Source organism: Bufo bufo, chromosome 4 (assembly GCF_905171765.1).
Source record: "Bufo bufo chromosome 4, aBufBuf1.1, whole genome shotgun sequence".
Lineage (NCBI taxonomy): Eukaryota > Metazoa > Chordata > Amphibia > Anura > Bufonidae > Bufo > Bufo bufo.
Genome location: NC_053392.1, coordinates 546867987 through 546895648, shown reverse-complemented (window position 1 = coordinate 546895648; position 27662 = coordinate 546867987). Strand labels below are relative to the sequence as shown.

Genomic DNA, 27662 nt, shown 5'->3' with positions numbered 1-27662 from the left:
TATTACAAGCCGAATAAAGAAAACTTTTTATATGCTGAAGCTGGAATCAACTCTTCTCTTTGTTCACAGACCACCATTAGTTCCAAACCCACCAAAAGCACACCTTTTCTTATTTTCCTCCCCAAAAACCTAGGTGTGTCTTATGGGCCTGTGCGTCTTATAGGGCGAAAAATACTGTAGGCATGTTGTGCAAATCAAAAGGTAACCCCCCCCCCCCCCAAAAAAACTATTTTAAATTCCAGATTGTAATTCAGCAGAGGGTGCAGCATATTTTGCCTGGCTGAATCCCAGCATATTTGCCATGTATCATTTTTTAGGACAGTTTTCTGGTCACACATTTTAGCCATTTGTTTCTTTTTCAGACTTTTTTTTTTCTACAGAGAAAAATGCAATGCCCCCCCCCCCCCCCAAAAAAAAATTTAAAAAAAATAAAGCGTAAAAAGAAACAAAAACACTGTGTGACCCCACCCTTAGTGGTTGTCCAAGATTAGCAAAAATTTTTACTTTTTTCTGCCAAAACTATGCAGTCCATGTCCTTTTTTATTTCTAATATTGGACAACGCTTTATTCTGACCATACAGGAGAGGGTGGTAATGGCTGGTGCAAACCGTGCAGGAGCTGTCCAGCAGAAATAATTGCCAGCTTACGGTAACTATTATACTATTATTAATCAGGAAACGGTGGCTCTTCTGAATATAATGAATTCTGGCTAGGTGCACAATCTAGTGTAAAGCCCCGTTTACCGAATATAATGTGATTAGTAATTAGATTAAAATGTATTTACTTAAAATTCCCTATACATAGAAAATAATACAATATGTATTGGCCAATACCCAATTATTATCATATTATACTATTATGTTAGCGGAAAGATGATAACTATGAGAATTCTAGATGTATTCGTTTCATAAGACAAAGAACAGATTACTTTTCTGACATGCGGAGGGAGCGGGCGGACATGATCAGCTGACCAGGAATTTGGTGGCTGCATACCGAGGGAAATGTTGTTTGTGCTGGAAATAAAATAATTTGTGTTTAATGATCTGTTTAACGATCTCGCATGACTCACTCTCCGCTCACAAGTGAAATCGTACAGCTTCTCTTCTTTTTATTTTTGGATCGAAGGCGTTTTGTTATTATATTACAAGTTGCTGAGGAACACATCATTACATGTACTCTTTCTTCATGACTCAATCCCTACCATCTCATAGTAAGAAAATCTCCAGCAAGCTTGAGGACTGTTCCTTGGCTTTGTTCATGGGCGCTTTCATTTTTTTCTGGTCACACTGCCCTGGTAGTTAATAACATAAAATGCTCATGCAGTGATGAGAGGGAATTTTAAAATGAGGGTTAGACAGAAAACTATGTAAGTATGAAAAGAAATGGCAACCGTACAATGTCAGCCAAGAGAGGTAAAGTCTAATGCAGCTCATCTCCATTCATGCCATACAAATTTTGGTGCAGAGGGGGGGAAAAAAGATTTGCAGGCAACCATGATTAGGCTGGTGTCACACAAAATCTGCCACAAAAAGCCGTGTGCGACACCACCCTAAGGCTACATTCACACGTCAGTATTTTTCTATATCCCGATTTTCGGTCCGTTTTTTGCGGATCCGTTGTTCCTGAAAATGTTTCCGTATGTCATCCGTATGTCATCCGTTTTTTGCGGATCCGCAAAAAACGGAAACATGTATAAATTTCAATAAGCAAATAAAGTTGTTTGGATTTCTTTTAAAAAAAAAAAAAGTAAATAAAAGTTTATAAAATAAAAATGTAATTTCCAGGAACGGAATCCGCATAAAACGGATGACATACGTAATGACATCCGAATGTCTTCCGTTTTTTGCGGATCCATTGACTTTGTATTGTACCAGGATCCGATTTTTGCGGAAAAGAATAGGACAAGTTTTATATTTAATCGGACATGCGGAACGGAACAACGGAAACGGACAGCACACATTGTGTTGTCCGATTTTTTCCAGGACCCATTGAAAATGAATATTGCTTCCAAAACGGTCACCAATGCGCCTTAAAATTTGCAGATGGCGACAAGACTTTTTAGTCTTGTCGCCATTTGCGACTGAACCGCTGCGCTCCTGCGCAGCCTAAAAGTTCTCTTCAGTAGCACAGTGGAGAAGGAAGGAGTCCCTCCCTCTCCACTGTGACGCGGCCGCCACTGCCACCAATGGGGAGATATCAGGGGAGGAGCTGTCGCCACTGCGCCACCAATGAATGTAAAACATAAGTATAGGCAGCGGTATCACAGACCCGGCACCCGGTCTAAATAACAGGGCATGCGATACGCAGCAATTAACCCCTCAGGTGCCCCAGATCGCATGCCCTGTTATTGAGGCCGGGTTCCGGGTCTGTAATAACGCTGCAGACACTTGTATAAATGAGTTAAGAGGACCTTTCGTGGGTCCAAAGAATATGAACTTAGTAGCAGGCTGCATAGAGCGGCGCCCAGGGATCTAAGTGCACTTACTATTATTCCTGGGCGCCGCTCCGTTCACCCGCTGTGGCCCCTGGTATTTTCAACATTCAGAGCAAGGAGGAGGAGACACCAGTGTCTCTCCGTCTTCATGACAGCAGCGCTGTCCAATCAGAGCTCAGAGCTTGGGAGTTTTTTTTTCTCCCTGGCTCTGAGCTCTGCGCTGTGATTGGACAGCGCTGCTGTCAGGGAGACGGAGAGGCACTGGCGTCTCCTCCTCCTTGCTCTGAATGTTGAAAATACAGGGGGCCACAGCGGGTGAACGGAGCGGCGCCCAGGAATAATAGTAAGTGCACTTAGATCCCTGGGCGCCGCTCTATGCAGCCTGCTACTAAGTTTATATTCTTTGGACCCACGAAAGGTCCTCTTTAATTACATTCATTGGTGGTGCAGTGCGCCCCCCCCAAAGCCTCTTCCGCCCCCCCCCCCCCATTATCACTGGCCACAAGTGTCGTCGTCCCCCATCCTATTGTTATATGGTGATCACAGGGTCCCATCCCTTTCATTGGTGGCAGTGTCAGATTACACTGCTGGGGCTCAGATCGTTACCATGGCAGCCAGGACGCTACTGAAGTCCTGGCTGCCATGTTCAGCTCCCTGCTGCTGTGTGTACAGAGCACAGGGCAGCAGGGAGATGTGTGAGATCCTATTCACCCTGATAGAGCTCTATCAGGGTGAATAGCACAAGGGATGAAAAGATCCAGGTTCTAGTCCCTAAGGGAAGAAATGGTTATTAAATAAAAAGTAAAAACAAAACAAAAAAAAACACCAAAATACTAAAAGTTTAAATGGCCTCCTTCCCAGTTTTACATATAAAATTTACAAACAATAAAGAATAAACATATTACATATAGCCACGTCTCAAAAAGTGTGAGCTATTAAAATATTTAAAAATATTTCCGCTCGGTGAAGGCCGTAACAGAAAAAAAACCTCTAAACCACGCAATTCGCCATTTTTAGTCACCTTGTCCCCCAGAAGATGTCCCTGGATGTGAGAGGTATGTGGTGCTGTTTTCTCCTATATGTAGTGCTGGCTCACTACTGTCACCTGCCTCTCATCTTCTCAAAGTCCTTTTTTTTTATTTTTATTATATGCATTTTAAATTTGGCAACTAAAAAATTTTATTTGGCTCCTAAATTTTTTAGTTTAGGAGCCAATGGCTCCTGGTCATTTTTTTGGGGTCTGGAGCACTGTCCCTAGCATCGCAGGTGACTCTAGTGAGGCTTGTCTCCGTAGCAGCCTGCTATTGGCTGCCCCCCAAAGCCGGAGATGCAGCAGCGGCGGGGAGCCAGGTAAGTATAACCTCTTTGAGGGGCCCAGGCATAGGAGGAGGCATTTTGGGGGTTGGATAACCCCTTTAAGTGTGGTTAGATTGCTGTCCTGTATCTTGCAGAGCTGGTAAGCAGACATCTTTTTTTTTTATGCTTTTATTATTGTTATATAGGAGAATATTTTAGAACATTGTTTTTATTGATCTGTTGGAGAGACATTCTCCAAAATGTATATCATAAGAAAGGAAAGAAAACCATTATCTCAAATGCACATTGTCGTTTTGTACAAGATATACTGTAACTAATCAAGCTCTCCTTGTAGGTGACCTTCGTGTTATTTAAGGGAAAGCATAGTTTATACTTGTGTATATGATTTTCTAGATATCTGCAGAAAATGACTAGCTATTTTAATTGGACATTTTTTATTCTTTTTCGATTACATCCAGATATTTTTTCATCACAGTAAATACTCCCCATTAGGAGGTGTGAGCCGGCCGTGTATTCCGTATATATGGAGAAGTGCTTCCATGAGCACATTTTTCTTATGTCTTTTCCTTTACTTTGTGTCGGTAACAAATTATAGACCTGGTTTTAACACGAGGCAGCAGTTCTCTGCTAAATTAAAGGCCATCATTCATCTTTGTAGCTGGGTTTTACAGCAGTGATGTGCTGCTAAAGGAATATTTCTTGTATCTTTTTACTTCTGTTTATTTTATCTATTGATCTTATCCTGGAATCTATAGAGGGTTTTTTGCATTGGAATTGCTCACCTTTGGTACTTTTCTGCCCCATGTACACATGACCTGCATGATGTGCAGGACCACTGTATCAGACCTCTTACTGAACACATTGGGGAAGGGGCCTGAGGCAAGAGTTACAGAGGCCTCTGTCACATAACTCTTATTTGCATCCTGACAACTATATATAAAAAAATAAAATAGAAAAGGCACAACGCAAAGGGTGTTGTACAAAGGTACTATTTTATGAACGTAGCTCCTATGCAGTCCTGTGTATATCCATGGCTACAAGCAGGCACTGAGTAGTCTGATCATGAGGTTAAAGGGCATCTGTCAGCAGTTTTGTACCTATGACACTGGCCAACCTGCTGCATGTGCACTTGGCAGCTGAAGACATCTGTGTTGGTCCCATGTTCATATGTGCCCGCATTGCTGAGAAAAATGAAGTTTTAATATATGCGAATTATCCTCTAGGAGCAACAGGGGCGTTGCCATTACACCCAGAGGGTCAGCTCTCTCTGCAACGGCCGCGCTCTCTGCACTTTGATTGACAGGGGCAGGCAGTGTCTGGCCCTGTCAAAGTCCAGAGGGTGTGCCAGTTGTAGGAGATTTTTTTTAAATGCAGTGTTGCTTCTTTATTTTATTATGTGTTACTGCTATCAAAGTTATGTTATAGTTTGTATTCAAATATAACAGGAAAAGTGCTCTTATTGAGCTTTTTGAAATTGCATATTATTTTGAAAGTATAGTGGCATGTCTGCATACGTTTAACACGCTAGTCACACTACACACGTCTAATGCAATGCCAGGTCAAAGTGAATATATTCAGTACTTGTACTTTAAAAAAAACTGCACAAGTTCCTTTTGATCAAAGTTGCTCCATTTCAAAGTTGTTATTTGCCAATAGTGTATTTGCTCTGTGCTGATTTGTTTTTGAGTTTTTTAAATGTTCACTGTTTTTTGCATTAATTTAAGGGAAAAAGAAAAGAACTATGACACAGAGGACTCAAAAAACATCTTCCTCTAAATCAAAAGAAGAGTACGTACCTGAGAAGAAACAACCAGAGGTAAGACTCTGACCTCTTGATGGATATTTTTTGCGGAGGTGTAATTGTGTTATTTAAGCAAGTGAATGGCGCAGGACTGTGGAGAGCTTACCACAAAATGTTATTTAATTTATTTTATTTTTTTATTGATTTCCACCTTTTTTACAAGTTGACTGCACTCAACCCACTGTGTTCGGGCCCGCGCTGCACTGTCCTGACTGCATACACCGTCAAGACATTATGTGTGCACTATGACGACATTGTATGCATGCAAATGACAGTGCAGTGTGGCCCCGGAGAAGACAAGGGAGCGTGACTAGAGTAGAGACCGCTGGACCTACAGAGTAGATGCAGAGCAGGAGAGATAAGTTACTGTATTTCTTAGCATCTGATCTGAGGTTTGATGGGGGTCTGACATGGAGGTCTAAAAAGGGTCTAATCTGAAGTTGGGTATGGAGGCCTGATCTGAAGTTTGAAATGGGGGTCTTATCTGAGGTCTGATATGGGGTCTTATCTGAGGTCTATTGTGGGGGTCTGATCTGAGGTTTAAGATGGGGTTCAGATGATTTGATTTGAGGGTCTGATCTGAGGATCTGGTATGGGGGTCTGATGTCTGAAGAAAAATATATCCGCCTCTAAAACATAAGTGCGTCTTATAAAACAAAAAATATGGTAATATTGCATACGATGTGGTGGCAAGTTGGAAAAAAAAGTGACCTGTTACCTTCATTTTGTGGGTCAGTACGATTACAGCCATAGCACATTTTTATAGTTTTTCGTGTGTTTTAATATTAAAAAATAAAAACTTTGAAATAAAAAAACTGATTTACATTGCCATAACTGTTTTACATCGCCGATTATTAGAGTAGGGACCCACTCAACAGAGGCCAACTTGATGTGGTGAATGGGCCTTTGTATTTTGATAAAAGATATACTAAGTTCCTCAATGTAGATGTGTATAAATTATGCTGAAAAGCAATGGATCAATGCTTGGAATGTGGATGTGCTATCCATATATATATTTTTTGCAGTCTAGTCTCCTACGTGTTCTGTTAAAGGGAACCTGTCACTCAAAACCTGTTGTCTGAGCTGAAGGCAGCATGCTATAGAGCAGGAGGGTGAGCAGATTGATATAGTTTTATGGGAAAAGATTCAGTAACTGTAATTTATACATTTATATTCCTGCTCATTCTCGGCTTTGAAGTCAAGGAGGCGTTCCTATCAATGATTGCCAGATATCTCTGTATACAAAGTCATAGAGGAAAGGCTGTCAATCACTCAAAGGAGCACCTCCTTAACTTCAAAGCAGGAAATTAAATGAATAAAACAAAAGTTAAACTGAGTCTTTTCCCATAAAAATATGTCAATCTGCTCAGCTCCTCCTGCTCTATAACATGCTGCCTCTAGCTTACTTAGCATTTTCATGGTGACAGGTTGCCTTTAAGTCACCCCAATGCTGGATTCACAGCTACCCTGTTCCATACGTCTGTCTATGTCTTCCATACTGCCCCTGCTTTTTCTGTGTGAGAGGTGGGAAGAGGATCTGCATATAAGCAAAGCTTATGATTATCTTCCTTTTCTCAATACATTAGATCATTGAGTTTTGCTGCGGACCTTCTGTGGGCAATGCTGCTTACTTTCTATAATATGTGTAAAAAAAACAGAGGGTGCAGCCATTCTCGTAGGCTCCCCTGTCTGACTACTATTATAATGATTATACCAGAAAACTACCCAGTGCTGCCCGAGTATAAAATGTTGGTCATTTCCATGTCCGCATTTATTTGTAAGGCCAGTTTCACACTGGCATTTATCTTTTCCAGCAGGGGAACAGCCTGCCGGATCTGTACTACAGTTTGCACACGTGTGCTGCAGTAAGTCCGCCCAACCCCATTCACTATAATGGGGAGTGGCAGAGGTCCGGCCGCAGCACGGCAAATATGCAGAGAGGCGGCTGCACAAATACTGCTACACATTGATATAGAATAGATTATTATAATTATATCTAATACTGAACATTTACATTTCTCTGCCCATACTTACAGTGTCTTGAAACCCCTTGAATTTTGTCCACATTTTTTCACGTTACCTAAAACTTAAATGTATTTTTTTTGAATTTTATGAGATAGACTAACATAAAGTAGCAAGTATGTAAACTGTTGGAGGGCACTCAATTATCTGGGAGCACCAATATGAGGTATCAATAACCACATTTAATATATAACTAATATAAAAACTCACATAAAAACTATACATACATAAAATTATGCATATACACCCAATTGGACATAAAAGCCTAACGGCGCAAACAGACAATATAATGACCGCAAGTGGTGGTACAAACACTATCTCGTGTACAAAATGTGGACCTTATCCCAGGTGGGCAATCGGAGTCCAGCTGCAATACCCAAAGGGGTATAGAATGATGTTGGTCCGTGAACTAGACCGCACTCAGTTGCCGTGCATAATGTTATAGTAATGTGTAGGTGAGTACAGCCCCTCTTCTTGTATTGGATAGAGGTAGAGAGGTATCCTTTTTTCGCCGCTCGGACTCACATCGGCATCCCGTGTGGTCTGTAGGCCTGATATGCGGCGTCCCACGTGACCCGGCGGCACACCACGTGATCCGCGCGGCTCGTTGGGGAACAGATTAGCTGATGGTGTGTTGGGTCCTAGAGTCCGGACCGTGCAGTATCAATAACACACAAATCCAATCAGCGAAGATCCAGGGGGCTGCCTTTAGGTGTCGGCACCTCAGGGACTTGGACGAAAACTTTGCTGTCTTAAACCGGACGCGTTTCAGGGATCAAACCCCTTCCTCAGCGGTAGTGACAGCATCTAAATTAAGTTCACCTTTTATACATTTTATAATGTTTAGAGAGTGAATGTAATTCGGCCTACATACTGTTTACGGCATGGACATTCAAGGAGGTAGATGACATTTTGGGAATCGCATGTTAATGTTTCTCTGATCTCAATCTCAGTCGTTCTGTGTAGATTTTACTTTCATAGTTTTTTTTAGGGAAAGATGTATTTTTACAGTTTAGACATCTACCACACCTAAAGAATCCCTTTGGTTTGATCCACAAGGAACCAGTTGTGGTCTGTTGTTGTTTAATAGTAGGGGCAACTTTAAAAGCCAAATTATTGGCTTTAGTGTATGTTATTCGTGGGAATCCTGATAGAAAATGGCCCAAAAGTTTATCCTCCAATAAAAAATGCCAATATTTTCTGACGATCCTCTCCACCTGTTTATGTTGTGTGTGGAATGGTAGGATCAGTCTCAGGATTTCATTCTGTTGTGTGGCTTCCTTGGGTGTGAAGGTGTCTCTCTCCATCAACCTTACTTTGTCTAGGGCTTCTGTAATAATTGTCGGTGGGTATTCTTTCTCTAGAAACTGGTTCCTTAATACTGAGGCCTCCACTTCAAATTGACCCCTATGAGTGCAATTGCGTCTCAATCGCCTAAACTGGCTCACCGGTATATTGGTGAGCCATCTAGGCATGTGACCGCTAGAGAATCTAATATAGCTGTTTCTAGCAACCGTTTTGAAGTGGGTACTGCAAATGATTTTTTGCCCTTCAATCTTCAGATTAACATCTAGGCATTTCGCCTCTCCGCGTCTGATATCAGGGGTAAATTTTAAATTCCTGTCATTCTGGTTAATATCAACTAAGAACATATTTAGTGATTCCTCATCACCCTGCCAGATAAAGAAAACATCATCGATGTACTGGCGCCAGAGCACCAGACTCATCCCCAGCCTGGGACGGACTATATCGTCGTCCCACTGGGCCAAAAATAAATTGGCATAGCTGGGGCGAATCTGGTGCCCATGGCAGTACCGGTTAACTGCAGATAAAACTGGTCCTCAAACATAAAAAAATTATGTGACAAAATTAAGTTAACTGCCTCCATTATGAACCCAATCTGTGCCTCCTCCAATTCGCTATTCCTTCTAAGTTGACTATTCAGGGCCTCCAGGCCTTTAGTATGTTTAATTATCGTGTATAACGAACTGACATCAAGAGTCCCCATAATCCAATGTTCCTCCCATTTTAATGACTCTATGGTCTTGATTATATCAGTCGTATCTTTGATATATGATGGGACCTTCTTAACCACCGGTTGTAGCCATTCATCTATGTACTGCGATAAATTAACAGAAATAGATTCAATCCCTGATACAATCGGCCTACCAGGTGGGGATTTTAGATCTTTATGGATTTTGGGGACGCAATAAAAAGCCAGAATCCTTTTGTCAGTACCCATGATAAAATGGGCGTCGTGTTCCTATAGGAAACCTCCCTCTTGGCCCTTCCGGCATAGCTCAGATAATACTTAAAAAAAAGTCATCCGTCGGGTCCCTTCTCAATCTCTTATATGTGGAGTCTTCATTTAATGTAAATATATTATGGTTAAAACACCAGTAGTAGTTTCCCACATATTATGCATTTATATATATCAGAAGTGTGCTATATGTATATGTGTATATATATATATATATATATAGAAGACACTCATCTCTGTATGCCTCTGTATCAAGGACCACTACAGCTCCACCCTTGTCTGCTGGGCGTATGGTGATGTCATGTGTCTTCTGCAATTGTTGAATTGCCACAATCTCTTTTCTACTCAGATTGTTTTTATTCCTTGGTTTTATTTGTCTCAGTTCCCTCTCCACATTTACCCTAAAGGCCATCATTTTGTCACTTATTTCCTGCCTGGGATATTTATTCGATCTCTCTGTCAATGTGGTATAGGGGTATTTTTCAAATGTAGTATCAGTTGGCTCCTGTGAGAACCCAGGATTCTTTAAAAAAAAATTTTTAGGCATAGTCTCCTGATAAATTTTTCTATCCCAATATAGGTGGAAAATTTGTCAATTGGCTTAGTGGGTGCAAATTATAATCCCTTATTTAACAGTGAAATCTGTGCCTCCGTGAGTTGAATTTTACTGATATTAATTATACTCGATGTATCCTGTGCGCATTGGGGTTGTGACTTTTTCCGTGAGTGTCTCCCTCTCCGTGTCTGTTTTGTGTGTTGTAGTGTTGGGGCGTTTGATTCAAAGGTGACCTGTTCCAATAATTGGTTTGACCCTGATAATTGCAATCCAATTTCGGTGGTGAGTATCTCTCGTGAGTCACTTGGCGGTGTCTCAAATTATAATCGTGTTGTCGTGTATATTGATATCTCTGTGTTTGATTCCTCATGTGTCGGCGTGGGGGGGGGGGGGGGGGAAGGAGTTCGGGATTTTCTGAACCTGGCCCTGCGGTGTGGGGGAGTCACATCTAAAAAATGGGGGGAAGAAAGTACCTCAAACCTGTTGGTGGTTGGGATATTCACATGATCCCTTCCTCTTATATTCTCACCAATCTCTGTATTCCCTATATTCTCGTTTGGATTAGATGTCTTATCGATCTCCATTTTGTTCTTCCCCGCATTTTTAACCTTTTTTTGATTTTCTGTTCATTATCTCCCCCTCTAAGTTATCCAAATTGTGACATTCTCTCTTGCCACCTACGTACATCCTCTGTGTCTGGAAATTGTTCTATCTCTTTTCTCAGGGTGGTTATCTGGTCTGAGAACTGTTCTATCAGTTGTGATCTTCTAGTGATCACCATTTGTATCAGAGCCTCTGAGTTCTCAGGAACAGATCCCACTCTTTTTGAAAATTCTCATCCACTAAATCAGAAGCTGGGTTTTTCGTGAGACTTAACCCTTTAGGTATAAATCCTTTACGCAAATACTGGTTCAGAGCCATTATTTCCCATTTATTGCGCAACTGTTTCTGCAATATTTTTTCGAATTCCCTAAAAGTCTCATCTCTGGTTTTCCCCACATTAACTGGGTTCTCCTCAGACATGTCTATTGAGAAAGATTGTATTTTCCTAAACTTGGTATCTAAATGCTCCCAGATATCCATTGGGAGAGCAAGGGGGAGCTCAACTGTGGGGTGTGAAAAGGCCAAAGATATATAAGGTAACAGCGGCTCACCCCAAGCGCTCTCAAAAGACAAGGTGCTCACTCCACGGATCCACCCAAATCCAGAAGGGAAAGTGCAAAATATGTAAACAGTTGGAGGGCACGCAATTATCTGGGAACACCAATATGAGGTATCAATAACCACATTTAATATATAACTGATATAAAAACTCACATAAAAACTATACATACATAAAATTATGCATATACACCCAATTGGGCATAAAAGCCTAACGGCGCAAACAGACAATATAATGACCGCAAGTGGTGGTACAAACACTATCTCGTGTACAAAATGTGGACTTAATCCCAGGTGGGCAATCAGAGTCCAGCTGCAATACCCAAAGGGGTATAGAATGATGTTGGTCCGTGAATTAGACCGCACTCAGTTGCCGTGCATAATGTTATAGTAATGTGTAGGTGAGTACAGCCCCGTGGGGCAGAGTACGTTACCCCTCTTCTTGTATTGGATAGAGGTAGAGAGATATCCTTGTTTCGCCGCTCGGACTCACATCGGCGTCCCGTGTGGTCTGTAGGTCTGATATGCGGACCGTGCAGTATCAATAACACACAAATCCAATCACCGAAGATCCAGGGGGCTGCCTTTAGGTGTCGGCACCTCAGGGACTTGGACAAAAACTTTGCTGTCTTAAACCGGACGTGTTTCAGGGATCAAACCCCTTCAGCGGTAGTGACAGCATCTAAATTAAGTTCGCCTTTTATACCCTCCATTCATCCAGCAAGGGATTCTGGGACCTCAATCAAATTGAAATCCCAGTGTGGAACACTTGTTGAGACAATGTTTTTGTACTCACAACCGCATATGCGATATTGATACATTTTATGTACTATTGTATCCATTCTTGCAAATACATATGTGATATAAACGCACTTGTTGCGCCCTTGCTAAAATAAAAATAACGTCAAACAACTTAAGACGACATAGCATAGCATGATAAGCCTCAGATATGGAATACTTGTTTAAGCCATACAACTGCACCCCAAAAAAACGCACATGCGGTATGGGCGCGTTCCTTTGTGGTCAAAAAATGCACATGCAGTATTGGTGCAGGTGCGTTTATTGGGGCCATCATGCTGAGACATAGAATATTACTAAAAATGACCTAAGAAACATTAAAAAACATATAAGAATGTTGCTGGGGAGGTGGATACCGAGATGAAAGTGGTCGTGAGGGGTGGACCGGCAGGGAGAGGGGATCCAAGTCCTGGAAACAACAGCCTGACTTGTATCCCATGTCCCCACCAGACAACCCCCCCGTAAAGAATCACAAGAAACCGAACAGTTCCATCTCCGCATTTAGCCCCCTTGGAGCCAACGTATCGAACTCAAATATCCTGTGGGATTCCTGTCTGGACATATGGATAATCTTATTACCTCCTCTTTTTGACTCTATAAAGTAGCAAGTATGTGTGAAGGCAAAAGAAAGTGACACACAGTTTTCAGAATTTTTATAAAAATCTGAAAATTGTGGTGTGCATTTGTATTCAACCCCCTGTACTCTAATACCCCTAAATATAATCCAGTGTGACCAATTGCCTTCAGAAGTCACTTGATTAGTATGTAGAGTCCACCTGTGTGTAATCTATTCTCAATATAACTACAGCTGTTCTGTAAAGGCCTCAGAGATTTGTTAGAGAACATTAGTGAGCAAACAACATCATGAAAACCAAGGAACACACGAGACAGGTCAGAGATAAAGTTGTGGAGAAGTGTAAAGCATGAATAGGCTATAAAAAAATATCCAAAGCTCTGAACATCTCAGAACTCTTTAGTCCATCATCTGAAAATGTATGGCACAACTGAAAACCTACCAAGACTGGCAGCCCAGGCAAGGAGAGCACAAATTAAAGGAGCATCCAAGAAGTCCATGGTCACTCTGGAGAAGCTGCAGTGAGCCACAGCTTAGGTAGGAGAATCTGTCCACAGGACAACTATTAGTTGTGTATTCCACAAATCTGGCCTTTATGGAAGAGTAGCAAGAAGAAAGCCGTGTAGGGGGGCACAGCCAACATGTGGAGTAAGGTCAGATAAGACCAAAGTTGAACTTTCTGGCCTAATTGCAAAATTCTTTGTGTGGCATAAAACGAACACTGCACATCACACTGAACATACCATCCCCACTGTGAAACATGGTGATGGCAGCATCATGAGGCGGGGATGCTTTTCTTTATGCTACGTGTGCAAAGCTGGTAGACACATACCCCAAAAGACTTGTATCTGCAATTGCAGCGAAAGGTCATCCTACAAAGTATTGACTCAGGGGGTCAGAATACAAATGCACTCCACACTTACCAGATTTTTATGTACTCAAATTTTTGAAAACCATATATCATTTTCTTTTCACTTCACAAATACTTGCTACTTTGTGTTGGTCTATGACATAAAATCCCAATAAAATAATTTAAGTTTGTGGGTGTTACGTGAAAAAATGTTGAAAAGTTCAAGGGGTATGAATACTTTTTCAAGGCACTGCTGTCAATATCAACCTTTTGTTTTATTTGGCTGTTTTCGAACTTCTGCAATATTATTTTTCATTCTAATACTAGTAGTGGATATTTTTTGAAGAATTCCTATGTCTATCACGTATGGTATTTCAGGAAAATAATCAATTGAAGGAAATGCAAATGTTATTCTATAGGAAGAGCGGCAAGATGGAACATTGTAATATCTGTGTATTAGTCTGACTTTGGCCCCTAACCTGCAGTCTTATAGTCCAAGTATAAAGACACTAGGGGGTTAATAACTATCATCATGCAGTACAAGAGTGTATAGTGGCTGTTATTATAGAAGACTGTGATAGTACTGCACATCTGTGTACATGAAGGAAATGCAAATGGTATATATTATCAATTCCTGCTTGATTTTTGGCCGCACTTTATGCAGCCGATATTGACCTTGTGCTTTGTGAGAAAAACTTTCTGTTCTTTTCCTTTTGTATTGATGGCAGTGCCATTCCCGGCTCATTCTCAGTGCCCTGCTGGCTTTCTTTCTGCTTTTCCCCTGTGGCATTGCACATTGTGTTCAGCCAGAATGCATACTGAGAATGTAAACTAGACGCTCCAGTGTAGAAGCACAGAAGAAGCTATTACAATGCCGTGTATAAAACTATTAGTGGGTTGAAAACAAATCTTCCCATTGACGTTTGAGAGATGATAACGGGTGACTAGATTTTGTTATTTTCACCACTTCACGGTAGTTGAACTGTGTATATTTCTCAGTGGTTGGCTAATTTTTCACCTTTCTCTTTTGAGGCTAGTGCAAGCACATAAAGTATATTACATCCCCCATCACATTTGTTTTTTACTGTTTTAATGTCACATATTTTTATACTGGATATTGGCATTGAAAAATACTGAACACAATACTCCCCACTGCAAATGTATGTTCCCCCAATAGAACATATTTTCCGCTTTATAAGACACACGGGCGAGTATTCCGCGCGGATTGAACGCATTTCACCCGCACTGAATCCTGACCCATTCATTTCTATGGGGCTGTGCACACGAGCGGTGATTTTCACGCAACGCAGGCCCCATAGAAGTGAATGGGGCTGCGTGAAAAGCGCAAGCATCCGCAAGCAAGTGCGGATGCGGTGCGATTTTCACGCACGGTTGCTAGGAGACAATCGGGATGGGGACCCAATCATTATTATTTTCCCTTATAACATGGTTATAAGGGAAAATAATAGCATTCTGAATACAGAATGCATAGTAAAATAGCGCTGGAGGGGTTAAAAATTTTTTTTTTATTATTTAACTCACCTTAATCCACTTGCTCGCGCAGCCCGGCATCTCTTCTGTCTTCATCTTAGCTGTGTGCAGGAAAAGGACCTGTGGTGACGTCACTCCGGTCATCACATGATCCATCACCATGGTAAAAGATTATGTGACGGACCATGTGATGACCAGAGTGACGTCACCACAGGTCTTTTTCCTGCACACAGCTAAGATGAAGACAGAAGAGATGCCGGGCTGCGCGAGCAAGTGGATTAAGGTGAGTTAAATAATTATTATTATTTTTTTAACCCCTCCAGTGCTTTTTTACTATGCATTCTGTATTCAGAATGCTATTATTTTCTCTTATAACCATGTTATAAGGAAAAATAATACAATCTACAGAACACCGATCGCAAGCCCGAACTTCTGTGAAGAAGTTTGGGTTCGGGTACCAAACATGCGCGATTTTTCTCACGCGAGTGCAAAACGCATTACAATGTTTTGCACTCGCGTGGAAAAATCGCGCATGTTTCCGCAACGCACCTGCATCTTTTCCCGCATCGCCTGTGTGAAAGAGGCCTAAGATGCACCTAGGTTTAAGAGGAGGAAAATAAGAAAAAATATATTTGTTATCAGTTATCAGACCTCAGATCAGACCCTCACAATGTTATTAAACGTCAGATCAGACCTCATATCAGGCACCCGCCCCAATGTTAATCAGACCTCAAATAAGATCCCTCTCAATGTTGATCAGACCTCAGATCAGACCTCCACAATGTTACTAAACTTTAGATCAGACCCCAATGTTAATCAGACCTCAGATCAGACTCCCAATGTTAATTGAGCTGTGGCTAACTTAACAGCAACTGCCAGTGCAGGCCTAGGCTGATGCTGTGCATCCCTTCTGTGTTCTGCTCTTGCGGCGATTCTCCTGCTGCCAGGCTGCTGAATGGGGCCTTTGTCTGCATCAGTCAATGCCCCAGGCCTTCCAGCTGCTGCCCTTAGCTCCAACTGTCTGACCCGGCTTTCAGCTGCCCTGGTAACTGGTGTGGTGGACTGATGGTGGTACGTGCTGCCCAAGTAATATACTGTGTATTGTGTATATGTACTAGTAATGGGATGTACCAATATACTCTGTGTATACTAGTACTAAACTAATACTACATTACTAAGACATTACATAGCATGTTACATAACTTATATATAGCATGAAATAGTGTGTGTATTGTAAGAAGGTACCTGGAATCATCGTGGATGGAAGGTATGTGTCACCGAGGTTCCTGGCCTCGGTGAAGTAAGAGCCGGTATTTTATGTGTCAGCAGCAGCTATTGCTAATTGACACCTTGAGATTTAGCATGGCTGTCATAGCTGATCCGGGTGAAGGTGACTTTTATTGTTTATGGACTTTCCCTGTGTGTGAACAAACACCAAGCCACCTTCATCGGGCTGTTCTCAGAACTGCCTGCTCCCGGTGACCGCATGCGTTTCAGAGCGGCTCGCGGCGCAGGCACAGGTAAGGACTTACCTCTGCATCGCCGGACTTGGGAATAAAGATGGCAGATTGCATGTGTTTGTCGGCGAACACTGCGAACTGGCCATCACTGTCCGTCAAGACACTGGATGATCCTCGACCCAAATTAAGACCTTTACTCGTGCTGACTGCAGCCCCATAACCATCAGATGGCATCTGAGACTGAAGGGCTTCAAAAACAAAAAAAGTCTTCAAAGACCTCGTCTCCTTGATCGCCACAGAACTGCTCGTTTGGACTTTGCAAGAGAGCACCAAACATGGGACATTCTCTGATGAGAAAAAATGTAACCTTCATGGTCCTGATGGTTTCCAACGTTACTGGCATGACAAGCAGATCCCACCTGAGATGTTTTCTACGCGCCACAGTGGAGGGGGCGCCATAATGGTCTGGGGTGCTTTTTCCTTCAGTGGAACGATGGAGCTTCAGGAAGTGCAGGGGTGTCAAACGGCCTCTGGCTATGTCCAGATGTTGCAGAGAGCATTCCTCATGACTGAGGGCCCTCGTCTATGGTAACGACTGGGTTTTTCAACAGGACAACGCTACAGTACACAATGCCCGCAGGACAAGGGACTTCTTCCAGGAGAATAACATCACTCTTTTGGCCCATCCTGCGTGTTCCCCTGATCTAAATCCAATTGAGAACCTTTGGGGATGGATGGCAAGGGAAGTTTACAAAAATGGACAACAGTTCCAGACAGTAGATGGCCTTCGTGCAGCCGTCTTCACCACTTGGAGAAATGTTCCCACTCACCTCATGGAAACGCTTGCATCAAGCATGCCGAAACGAATTTTTGATGTGATGAACAATAACGGCGGAGCTACTCAACACTGAGTTCATGTTTGGAAGTTGGATTTCTGTTTTGGGGGGGGTTTAGTTTTTTTTTGGAGGTGTGGTCCTAAACTTTTGATCAGCTGAAAAACAGCCTGTTTCATTTTTTTCATTGTTTTCATTAAATTGAATGCTCAAAAAATGTTTTGTCTCACTCCCATTTCTTCTTGTAGCATGTTGAAGCTCTACTTGGAACCTTGTTAAGATCCAGCCATGCTAAATATGATTTTTTGCCATTTTTCAAGTGGTCTTAAACTTTTGATCAGGACTGTATTATGAGGCCACTGCACACACATCACACTGATCAGCTGATTCAGGCAGCTGCAGCACCAGAAATTATACTGTGTACAGAGCACAGATCTGTACAAACCGGATTCCAAAAAAGTTGGGACACTATACAAATCGTGAATAAAAACTGAATGCAATGATGTGGAGATGGCAAATGTCAATATTTTATTCAGAATAGAACATAAATCACAGAACAAAAGTTTAAACTGAGAAAATGTACCATTTTAAGGGAAAAATATGTTGAATCAGAATTTCATGGTGTCAACAAATCCCCAAAAATTTGGGACAAGGCCATTTTCACCACTGTGTGGCATCTCCCCTTCTTCTTACAACACTCAACAGACGTCTGGGGACCGAGGAGACCAGTTTCTCAAGTTTAGAAATAGGAATGCTCTCCCATTCTTGTCTAATACAGGCCTCTAACTGTTCAATCGTCTTGAGCCTTCTTTGTTGCACCTTCCTCTTTATGATGCACCAAATGTTCTCTATTGGTGAAAGATCTGGACTGCAGACTGGCCATTTCAGTACCCGGATCCTTCTCCTACGCAGCCATGATGTTGTGATTGATGCAGAATGTGGTCTGGCATTATCTTGTTGAAAAATGCAGGGTCTTCCCTGAAAGAGATGACGTCTGGATGGGAGCATATGTTGTTCTAGAACCTGAATATATTTTTCTGCATTGATGGTGCCTTTCCAGACATGCAAGCTGCCCATGCCACACGCACTCATGCAACCCCATACCATCAGAGATGCAGGCTTCTGAACTGAGCGTTGATAACAACTTGGGTTGTCCTTGTCCTCTTTGGTCCGGATGACATGGCGTCCCAGATTTCCTAAAAGAACTTCGAATCGTGACTCGTCTGACCACAGAACAGTCTTCCATTTTGCTACACTCCATTTTAAATGATCCCTGGCCCAGTGAAAACGCCTGAGCTTGTGGATCTTGCTTAGAAATGGCTTCTTCTTTGCACTGTAGAGTTTCAGCTGGCAACAGCGGATGGCACGGTGGATTGTGTTCACTGACAATGGTTTCTGAAAGTATTCCTGAGCCCATGCTGTGATTTCCTTTACAGTAGCATTCCTGTTTGTGGTGCAGTGTCGTTTAAGGGCCCGGAGATCACGGGCATCCAGTATGGTTTTACGGCCTTGACCCTTACACACAGAGATTGTTCCAGATTCTCTGAATCTTCGGATGATGTTATGCACAGTTGATGATGATAGATGCAAAGTCTTTGCAATTTTTCGCTGGGTAACACCTTTCTGATATTGCTCCACTATCTTTCTGCGCAACATTGTGGGAATTGGTGATCCTCTACCCATCTTGGCTTCTGAGAGACACTGCCACTCTGAGAAGCTCTTTTTATACCCAATCATGTTGCCAATTGACCTAATTAGTGTTAATTGGTCTTCCAGCTCTTCGTTATGCTCAAATTTACTTTTTCCAGCCTCTTATTGCTACTTGTCCCAACTTTTTGGGGATTTGTTGACACCGTGAAAATTGGAATCAACGTATTTTTCCTTTAAAATGATACATTTACTCGGATTAATCGTTTGATCTGTCATCTACTTTCTATTACAAATAAAATATTGACATTTGCCATCTCCACATCATTGCATTCAGTTTTTATTCACAATTTGTTTAGTGTCCCAACTTTTTTGGAATCCGGTTTGTACATGGTATAGCAGCCATTCATGTGTACTGAAGCTCAACTCCAATTTCAGTGAATGGGAGGTGGGCTGCAGTACACCTACGGTTGAAATTATGCAGAGTACAGAACATTCTGCTTCCAGCCCCACACCTTCTATAAATTCTGGTAATAATATCTGTAACCCAGGCAACCACTTTAAATTTGTGTCAAAAATGTATATTGTTTTTCACTGTGGTATTTGGTTCTGCTGGGGCAGTATTCTATTGTATGCAATTATATAGCACTACTATATTCAGCAGCGCTTTACAGACATTGTCATTAAGCTGTCCCCAATGGGGCTCACGATACAAGTTCCCTATCAGTATGTCTTTGGAGTATGGGAGGAAACGGAGTACCCGGAGGAAACCCACGCAAACACAACTCTCACATGAGCGCCGCGGCCCTGCTCTAAGAGCCCGGACCGGCAGGAATGCCGATCCGGCTGTTTAACACTTTACATGCTGCGGGCAATGGCGCCCGCTGCATGTAAAGTGCTAACAGAGGGAGTGGACTCCCTCTGTCTCCCATCGGCACCCCGCAAATTCGATCGCTGGGTACCGATGTGTGTGAAGGCTGGCAGGGCTCTGATGTAGGCCCCAGACCAGCCTTCAGTAGTTTCCAGAAGGCTGCACCTCTCTGGCTCACCCTGCTGGTCAATGTTAGAATAGCATTGACTTTAAAATGCATCGCACTATAGGGATAATGCATTGCATTTTAAAAGCAATCAAAATACTGAAACACATTTCATTAAAAAAAAATTACGCTTTTCAATGAATAAAATTGCAAAAGAAAAATCTCCCCCATATGTTTGGTATTTCCACGACTGTAACGACCTGGATACATAAATATCATATAAATTATCCCCCACGGGGAACGCAGTAAAAAACTAATAAAAAAAACGAATAACAAGTGATCAAAAAGCACCATTTACTCCAACATAATACCACTGAAAAATACAAGTCGTCCCGCAAAAATCAAGCTCTCACACAACTCCATAGAAGGAAAAATAAAAAAGTTATGGGTCTTGGGAAGCGTCAATGCAAAAAAAAAATGTTTTCTTTAAAAATAAAAAAGGTTTTTTTGCAAAAGAAGTAGTCAAACGTAATAAAAACTATATGTGTTTGGTATCACTGTAATTGTACTGACCCAGAAAATAAAGATATGTTATTTATACCGAAAATTAAACGTCGTAAAATTTATAACGTAAAAACGCAGTGGCAGTATTGCTGTTTTTCCCATCTCCCTCCCAGAAAGAGTTAATAAAAGTTAATCAGAAAGTTATGTGTACCCCAAAATGGCGCCATTAAAAACTACAACTTGTCCTGCAAAAAACAAGCCCTCATAAAGCTATATAGACAGAAAAATAAAAAAGTTATAGCTCTTGGAAAGTGACGATGAAAAAAGGAAGAAAAACGCTTGGTCAGTAAGGCCCAAAACAGGCAGGTCACTAAGGGGTTAAATTCCTGCTCATTCCGGGCTTTGAAGCCAAGGAGGTGGTCCTATCAGTGACTGACAGCCTTCCCTCCGACTGTGTTTACAGAGAAAGCTGTCGATCACTGATAGGACCGCCTCCTGGACTTGGAAGCGCAGAATGAGCAGGAATTTTAATGGATAAATTACAAGTTATACTGAATCTTCTCCCATAAAACTATATATCGATCTGCTCAGCTTCTCCTGCGGTATAACATAATTTATGTAAGTTACATTGCATTTTCATGGTCACAGGCTCCCTTTAAAATTTGAGACGACCACATTCAATGCAATTTCAGATGGTCTTCTGGGGTGGGGGCGTCTTCTCAAGGAAGATGTCCAGTATGCATAGTATATGATGGTATGGTACATCGGTCACAGTAAATCTGATCTGTATAGGGAGTGGTCTTGTCAAACTGGTAGTCTTTTCGGGGGAGGGTGGGGGGGTTCCCTGTATTTACTGAAACAGACACATCAGGTGAGCTGATAAGTACTGTTTAGGTGGAAAGGTAATCAAACAACTTTTTAGATTTACTGTATTATGTATTTTTTGTGTTTTGAAAGGTCTCATTTCCAACTACCTCTAGTAGTTTACCAAGAGCAGCCACTCCAGTCAACTTACAGAAAAGTCTTGTGGTAGACAATGAGGAAGACTATAAGAAAGAGGAGCACTGTGACTACACTCCTAAACTCTCAACCCCACCACCCAGCAACAGTTGTTCACCTGGAAGTCCATCTACTTCAAACAATAAGTCTTCAGTCGCTAAAGCAGATAACAGTGACAACATCAGTCTTAGTCCAACATCAACGCAGAACTCCCAACAAGCCCCCAAAAAACGAGTTCCCTGCATATATGGAGAGCAGTGCTACAGGTAATTGTGTTTTTCTTAAAATGTCACTTATAGGAACATTTAAACTTGGTAAGGTCATGATATTTTCTCTCCCAACCTCTCATCAAGAGAATGCCAAGAGTGTGCAAAGCAGTAATCAAAGAAAAAGGTGGCTACTTTGAAGAACCTAGAATATGACATATTTTCAGTTGTTTCACGCTTGTTTGTTATGTATATAATTCCACATGTGTTAATTCATAGTTTTGATGCCTTCAGTGTGAATCTACAATTTTCATAGTCATGGAAAAAAGAAAACTCTTTGAATGAGAAGGTGTGTCCAAACTTTTGGTCTGTACTATATATATATATATATATATATATATATATAAGAAAAGGAAAAGAGGAATCCTTTTTTGTTTGGTGTTTATTTGGGTATGAAGCAATATCCTATTTTTCTGTTCACCTACCTTGGTAATTTGTTAAACACTGAGGGGGTGGAGGGGTGGGGGGAATTTAAACTCTCTCTGTGCGTTCCTGCCCCTACAGAGGTCAAGGGTCAATCTCTCATTGTGGCCGTCATGGTGGATTCAAGGAAACAGAATTGCTGGTAAGACTAATTAGGTTTTTCCATCACCTTATACACTGCTTGTTTCCATGGTTACAACCACACAACAATCCAGCAGCGGTGGTCGTGCTTGTGCACTATAAGAAAAAGCGCAGGCCTCTCTGCTGGCTAGCGCAGCAGGAGTGTGCATAGGTCGGCTCGTTTTCCTATGATATGCGAGCACGGCCACCACTGCTGGGCTGAAGGGTGGTCGTAATCCCTGAATAAGATCAGTGTATAATGTGATGGAAAAATGAATCCAGGCAATATGGACAATCACAATACATTAGTAAGTGCCTTGTACAGCATTAACTTTGTCTACATGATGTATGTCATTTGCTGAGGATATGGACACCTTAGTAAAAAAATAATAATAATCTTTTGTGGAGAAAATCGTTTCTCCAATTGGTTCTGTTTATTTATCTTTTTTAGTTTTCCTTATACAGCCTGCTGTGCTTCCTCTGCACAGCAGGCTGCTCTCAGTGAATTTACAGAGAATCCGTCATCTGACAGATTTTCTGTAACTCCTCCTTTCTCCAAAGGGGAGTGCGCAGTGTCTCTCTCCCTCCCCAGCAACGGTCCCCTCTCCCCCTCAACAGGATGGCCCAGTGGTGCAGAGTGTCAACTGTAACATACAGCTCATACTCTGCTTGACATGACAGACATAACCATCCGGCCGCTGCTCTGCCGTGGCAACGACCAGATGCTTGAAGGGTTAACTGATGGAACTCCCTTCCACTCGCGCCCCCCCCCCCCCCCAAAAAAAAATAAAAAATCTGTGTGGTATGGCTGCTGCTGAATTTTGCCATAGTGAGAACCAAAGGTATTTACGTCCTTCCACCCCCCATCGGGTGTTCCTTCACAGCATGCCCCGCTCCCCACCTGCCGCACCATCACTCCTTCCCCCCCCACCGCCTATTGGGTGTTCCTTCTCAGCATGCCCTGCTCCCCACTTGTCGCACCATTACTCCTCCGGGGCACTACTGTCTCCCCTTCCCGTCCTCAACTAGTGCCTGACCTGCCCGCAGTGCCAATACTCCCTCCTGCTGGATGGCTGATGTGTCTGCGCGGCTGATGTGCGAGCAGTGCGACGTGTTCTCCTGCGAGCCCTGCCTATGCTGCCCCCACCCCCAGCGGGCCCCTAGCCAAGCGTCAGCTGCTGCCCCTGGCAGGGTGAGCCGAAGGCTAAGCCCCTGCAAGATATCCACCTGCACCGACCATGATCTGGACAACACAGCATTTACTGCGTCCAGATGCCGGTGTGCTACCAGTGCCTGGAGGAGGGTAAACACAGCAGCCACGAGGTCATAGTGCTGGAGGCCATGTGGAAGCTGCACAAGGTGAGGGGCCACTGGTCACCATGCTGTGGAGTACACTGGGGAGCATTAGTGCTGGCCATCCCAGGGTCTGATGGTAGAGCACTTGGCCAAGATTGCTGGTGTGATGCCCCCTCTGATAAAGGTATTGCTGCTGGTCATGCCAGGGACTGTGGTGGATGAGGCATAGCTTCTGCTGATCATGCCAGGGACTGAGGTGGCAACTGATGTGCTGGTCATGCCAAGAATGGGGTGGCATCTGATGAGGCATAGCTACTGCTGATCATGCCAGGGACATGATTTTTTTTCAAAAATGCTTTTATTGCGTAAAATGAAATAAAAAAAATGCCCATATTAGGTGTTGCCGTGTCCGTATCAACCTGCTCTATAAAAATATCATGTGATCCAACCCGTCTAGTGAACGCTGTAAAACAATTTAATAAAAACTGCCAAAAAAGCCATTTTTTATCACCTTTCATCACAAAAAGTGTGATAAAGTCAATCAAAAAGTCATATGTGCCCCAAAATGGTACCAATCAAGCCATCATCTCATACCACAAAAATTAGACCCTACGTAAAGCAATCCTCCAAAAATATAAATAATATGGCTTTTTGAAAATGGAGACACAAAAACATGATTTTTTTTTTTCAAAAATGATTTTTTTTTTTGTAAAACCAAAATAAAATTAAAGAAATAGACATATTAGGTATCAATGTATCCGTAATGACCTGCTCTATAAAAATATCACATGATCTCCCTGTCAGGTGAACACAAAATAAAAACTGTACCAGAACAGCCATTTTTTTTGTTATATATACAGTTAGGTCCATATATATTTGGACACTGACACACATTTTGTTTTTATTACCTGTTTACTAAAACATATTCAAGTTATAGTTATATAATGGAGATGGACATAAAGTCCAGACTTTTAGCTTTCATTTGAGGGTATCCACATAAAAATTGGATGAAGAGTTTTTATGAGTTTCAGATACTTTACATGTGGCACCCTCTTTTTAAATTGACTCAAAGGCTGTTTCATGGTCAGGTGTGGGCAATTACTTCATTGTTTCATTCTCAATTAAGCACATAAAAGCCTTGGAGTTGATTTGAGATGTGCTGCTTGCATTTTGAAGATTTTGCTGAGAAGTAAACGTGTGGTCAAAGAAGTTCTCCATGCAGGTTAAACAAGTCATCCTTCATCTGCGAAAACAGAAAAAAAACATCCGAGAAATTGCTACACTATTAGGCAAAATCTACAGTTTGGTACATCCTGAGAAAGAAAGCACTGGTGACCTCAACAATGCAAAAAGACCTGGACGCCCATGGAAGACAACAGTGGTGAATGATCGAAGAATAATTTCCATGGTGAAGAGAAACCCCTTCACAACAGCCAACCAAGTGAACAACAGTCTCTAGGATATAGGCGTATCAATATCCAAATCTGCCATAAAGAGAAGACTGCATGAAAGTAAATACAGAGGGTTCACTGCACGGTGCAAGCCACTCATAAGCCTTAAGAATAAGTAGGCTAGATTGGACTTTGCTAAAAAAAAAAAGAAAAAAACAGCGCACTTCTGGAAAAACATTCTTTGGACAGATGAAACCAAGATCAGCCTCTACCAGAATGATGGAAAGAAAAAAGTATGGCAAGGCATGGTACAGCTCATGATCCAAAGCATACCACATCATCTGTAAAACACGGCGGAGGCAGTGTGATGGCTTGGGCATGCATGGCTGCCAGTGGCACTGGGTCCCTAGTGTTGATTGATTATGTAAAACAGGACAGAAGCAGCCGGATGAATTCTGGGGGTTTCAGAGACATACTGTGTGCTCAGATCTCTAGCCAAATGCAGCCAAACTAATTGGTCAGCGTTTCATATACAGGCGGACAATGACCCAAAACAAAAAGCCAAAGCAACCCAGGAGTTTATTATACCAAAGAAGTGGAGTACTCTTGAATGGCAAAGTCAGTCACCTGATCTGAACCCAATAGAGCATTTCACTTGTTAAAGACTAAACTTCAGACAGAAAGGCCCACAAACAAACAGCAACTGAAAACCGCTGCAGTAAAGGCCTAGCCGAGCATTAAAAAGTAGGAAACACAGCGTCTGGTGATGTCCACGAGTTAAAGACTTCAGGCAGTCATTGCCAACAATGGGTTTTCAACCTAGTATTAGAAATTAACATTTTATTTACAATTATTTAATTTGTCCAATATTTTTTGAGCCCCTGAAATAAAAGGATTTCGTTTAAAAAATGCTTCAGTTCCTCACATTTTTATGCAATCATTTTGTTCAACCCACTGAATTAAAGCTGAAGGTCTGAACTTCAACTGCATCTGAATTGTTTTGTTCGACATCCATTGTGGAAATGTACAGAACAAAAATTAGAAAAATGTTGTCTATGTCCAAATATATATGGACCTAACTGTATTTGACAATGGCATCACATCAGGCCAAATATAAATATGGAGGTGCAGGCCAATGGATCCGGCATCACATCCAGGACAATATAAGAATAAAAAAATAATGTCAGCACTCTCAAAAAATGAGTGAAAAGAAAAACACTTTATTTACTCCTGTAGTTGCAACTAGGGATGAGTGAAAATATGGTTTCAAGTTCGGCGTACAAGGTTTGGGTTATCTAAAAATTCCGTTATGGATTCTGCTACCACGGACCATAACTTATGGTCCGTGGTAGCAGAATCCATAATGGAATTCTTAGATAACCTAAAGCCATGTACGCCGGACTTGAACTTGAAACACAAGTTCACTCAACACAATATATATATATATATATATATTTATATATATATATATATATATATATATATATATATATATATATATATATATATAGTGACACAGTGCACAGTGAGAGGTTTGCTCAGGGAAAACAGGTATTTTCCTCCCAGCATGTGCTGCTGGGCTGATTTACATACAGGTGAGGTCAAATACCGGACCGGATTTTAAGTGCCGGTCCGGGTTTTGGCAGCACCTGACTGTCTTTAAATAGGCAGCTGGGCTCAGAAGCCATGTCTGTGTGCTGGAATCTGAGGCCTGTGCTGGAGCTGAGACCCATGTGTCAGGGGAACAGGCCGCCTAAAGCGACAGAACTGCCACCAAGGTGACTTTTTGTTATATTATCTTGTTATAGGGTGTGAAGTAACACCAACACTGCAAAAATAAAGTTTTGTTTTTGGCACCATGTTGGAAGGCTGAAATGTCAGCCTCAATTTGTGGGAGGGGCGTCTGACCCCTCTTAAGTGCCGGTTCCCGTCTCCTCTGGGCGCTTCCTGTTCACATCCGCTGGATAAGGAGCTGCAGTCCGAATCATCTAAGGGCTCCGATCGGCGCCCACTTTTTCCCCATTGTTTTAGTGCTGCTTCCGGTCACGGGGACGGCGTGCGTTCCAGCGTGGAATGCATGTTGAGAATCTATATCGGACATGTGTGCTTTAAATTTTACAGGTGGTGTCCTGGTTATTACATGTCATACCTGCCCAATCTAACCTGTGCTTGCTCCTCCTTGTTTTTCTCTATGCCTTATACGGCTGCTTATTGCAAATCGGATATCGCACACATACACTGACACTGTTCGAGATATGGGTATGCAGCATAAACCAGTACCTCTACATTCCATGTTGTATTTGATAGGAGCCTGTCATAGTGTGCAGGATCAACACAATGGAGCGCATGCTTGGCTGCTACTCACCTGGGAGGAAATACACAGGATTAAGCCATAGACAGCACTAGGCACAGTCACAGCACACTGGCCACTTGCACAATCCCTGCCGTCACCAATACTGTTATGCAGATGTATCAGGGCCGA

The 27662-nt window shown here is 42.1% G+C and overlaps 1 protein-coding gene across 3 annotated transcripts in view; it reads left to right on the top strand.

Moving 5' to 3' along the window:
- Positions 1-27662, top strand: part of APLF (aprataxin and PNKP like factor) — a 254569-nt gene that overhangs the window by 141459 nt on the left and 85448 nt on the right. For all 3 annotated transcript variants that reach the window (XM_040430044.1, XM_040430043.1, XM_040430045.1), the window contains 2 exons: positions 5476-5567; positions 21643-21950. In XM_040430044.1, coding sequence (XP_040285978.1) covers positions 5476-5567; positions 21643-21950 — 400 coding nt within the window. The remainder of the gene's footprint in view (positions 1-5475; positions 5568-21642; positions 21951-27662) is intronic.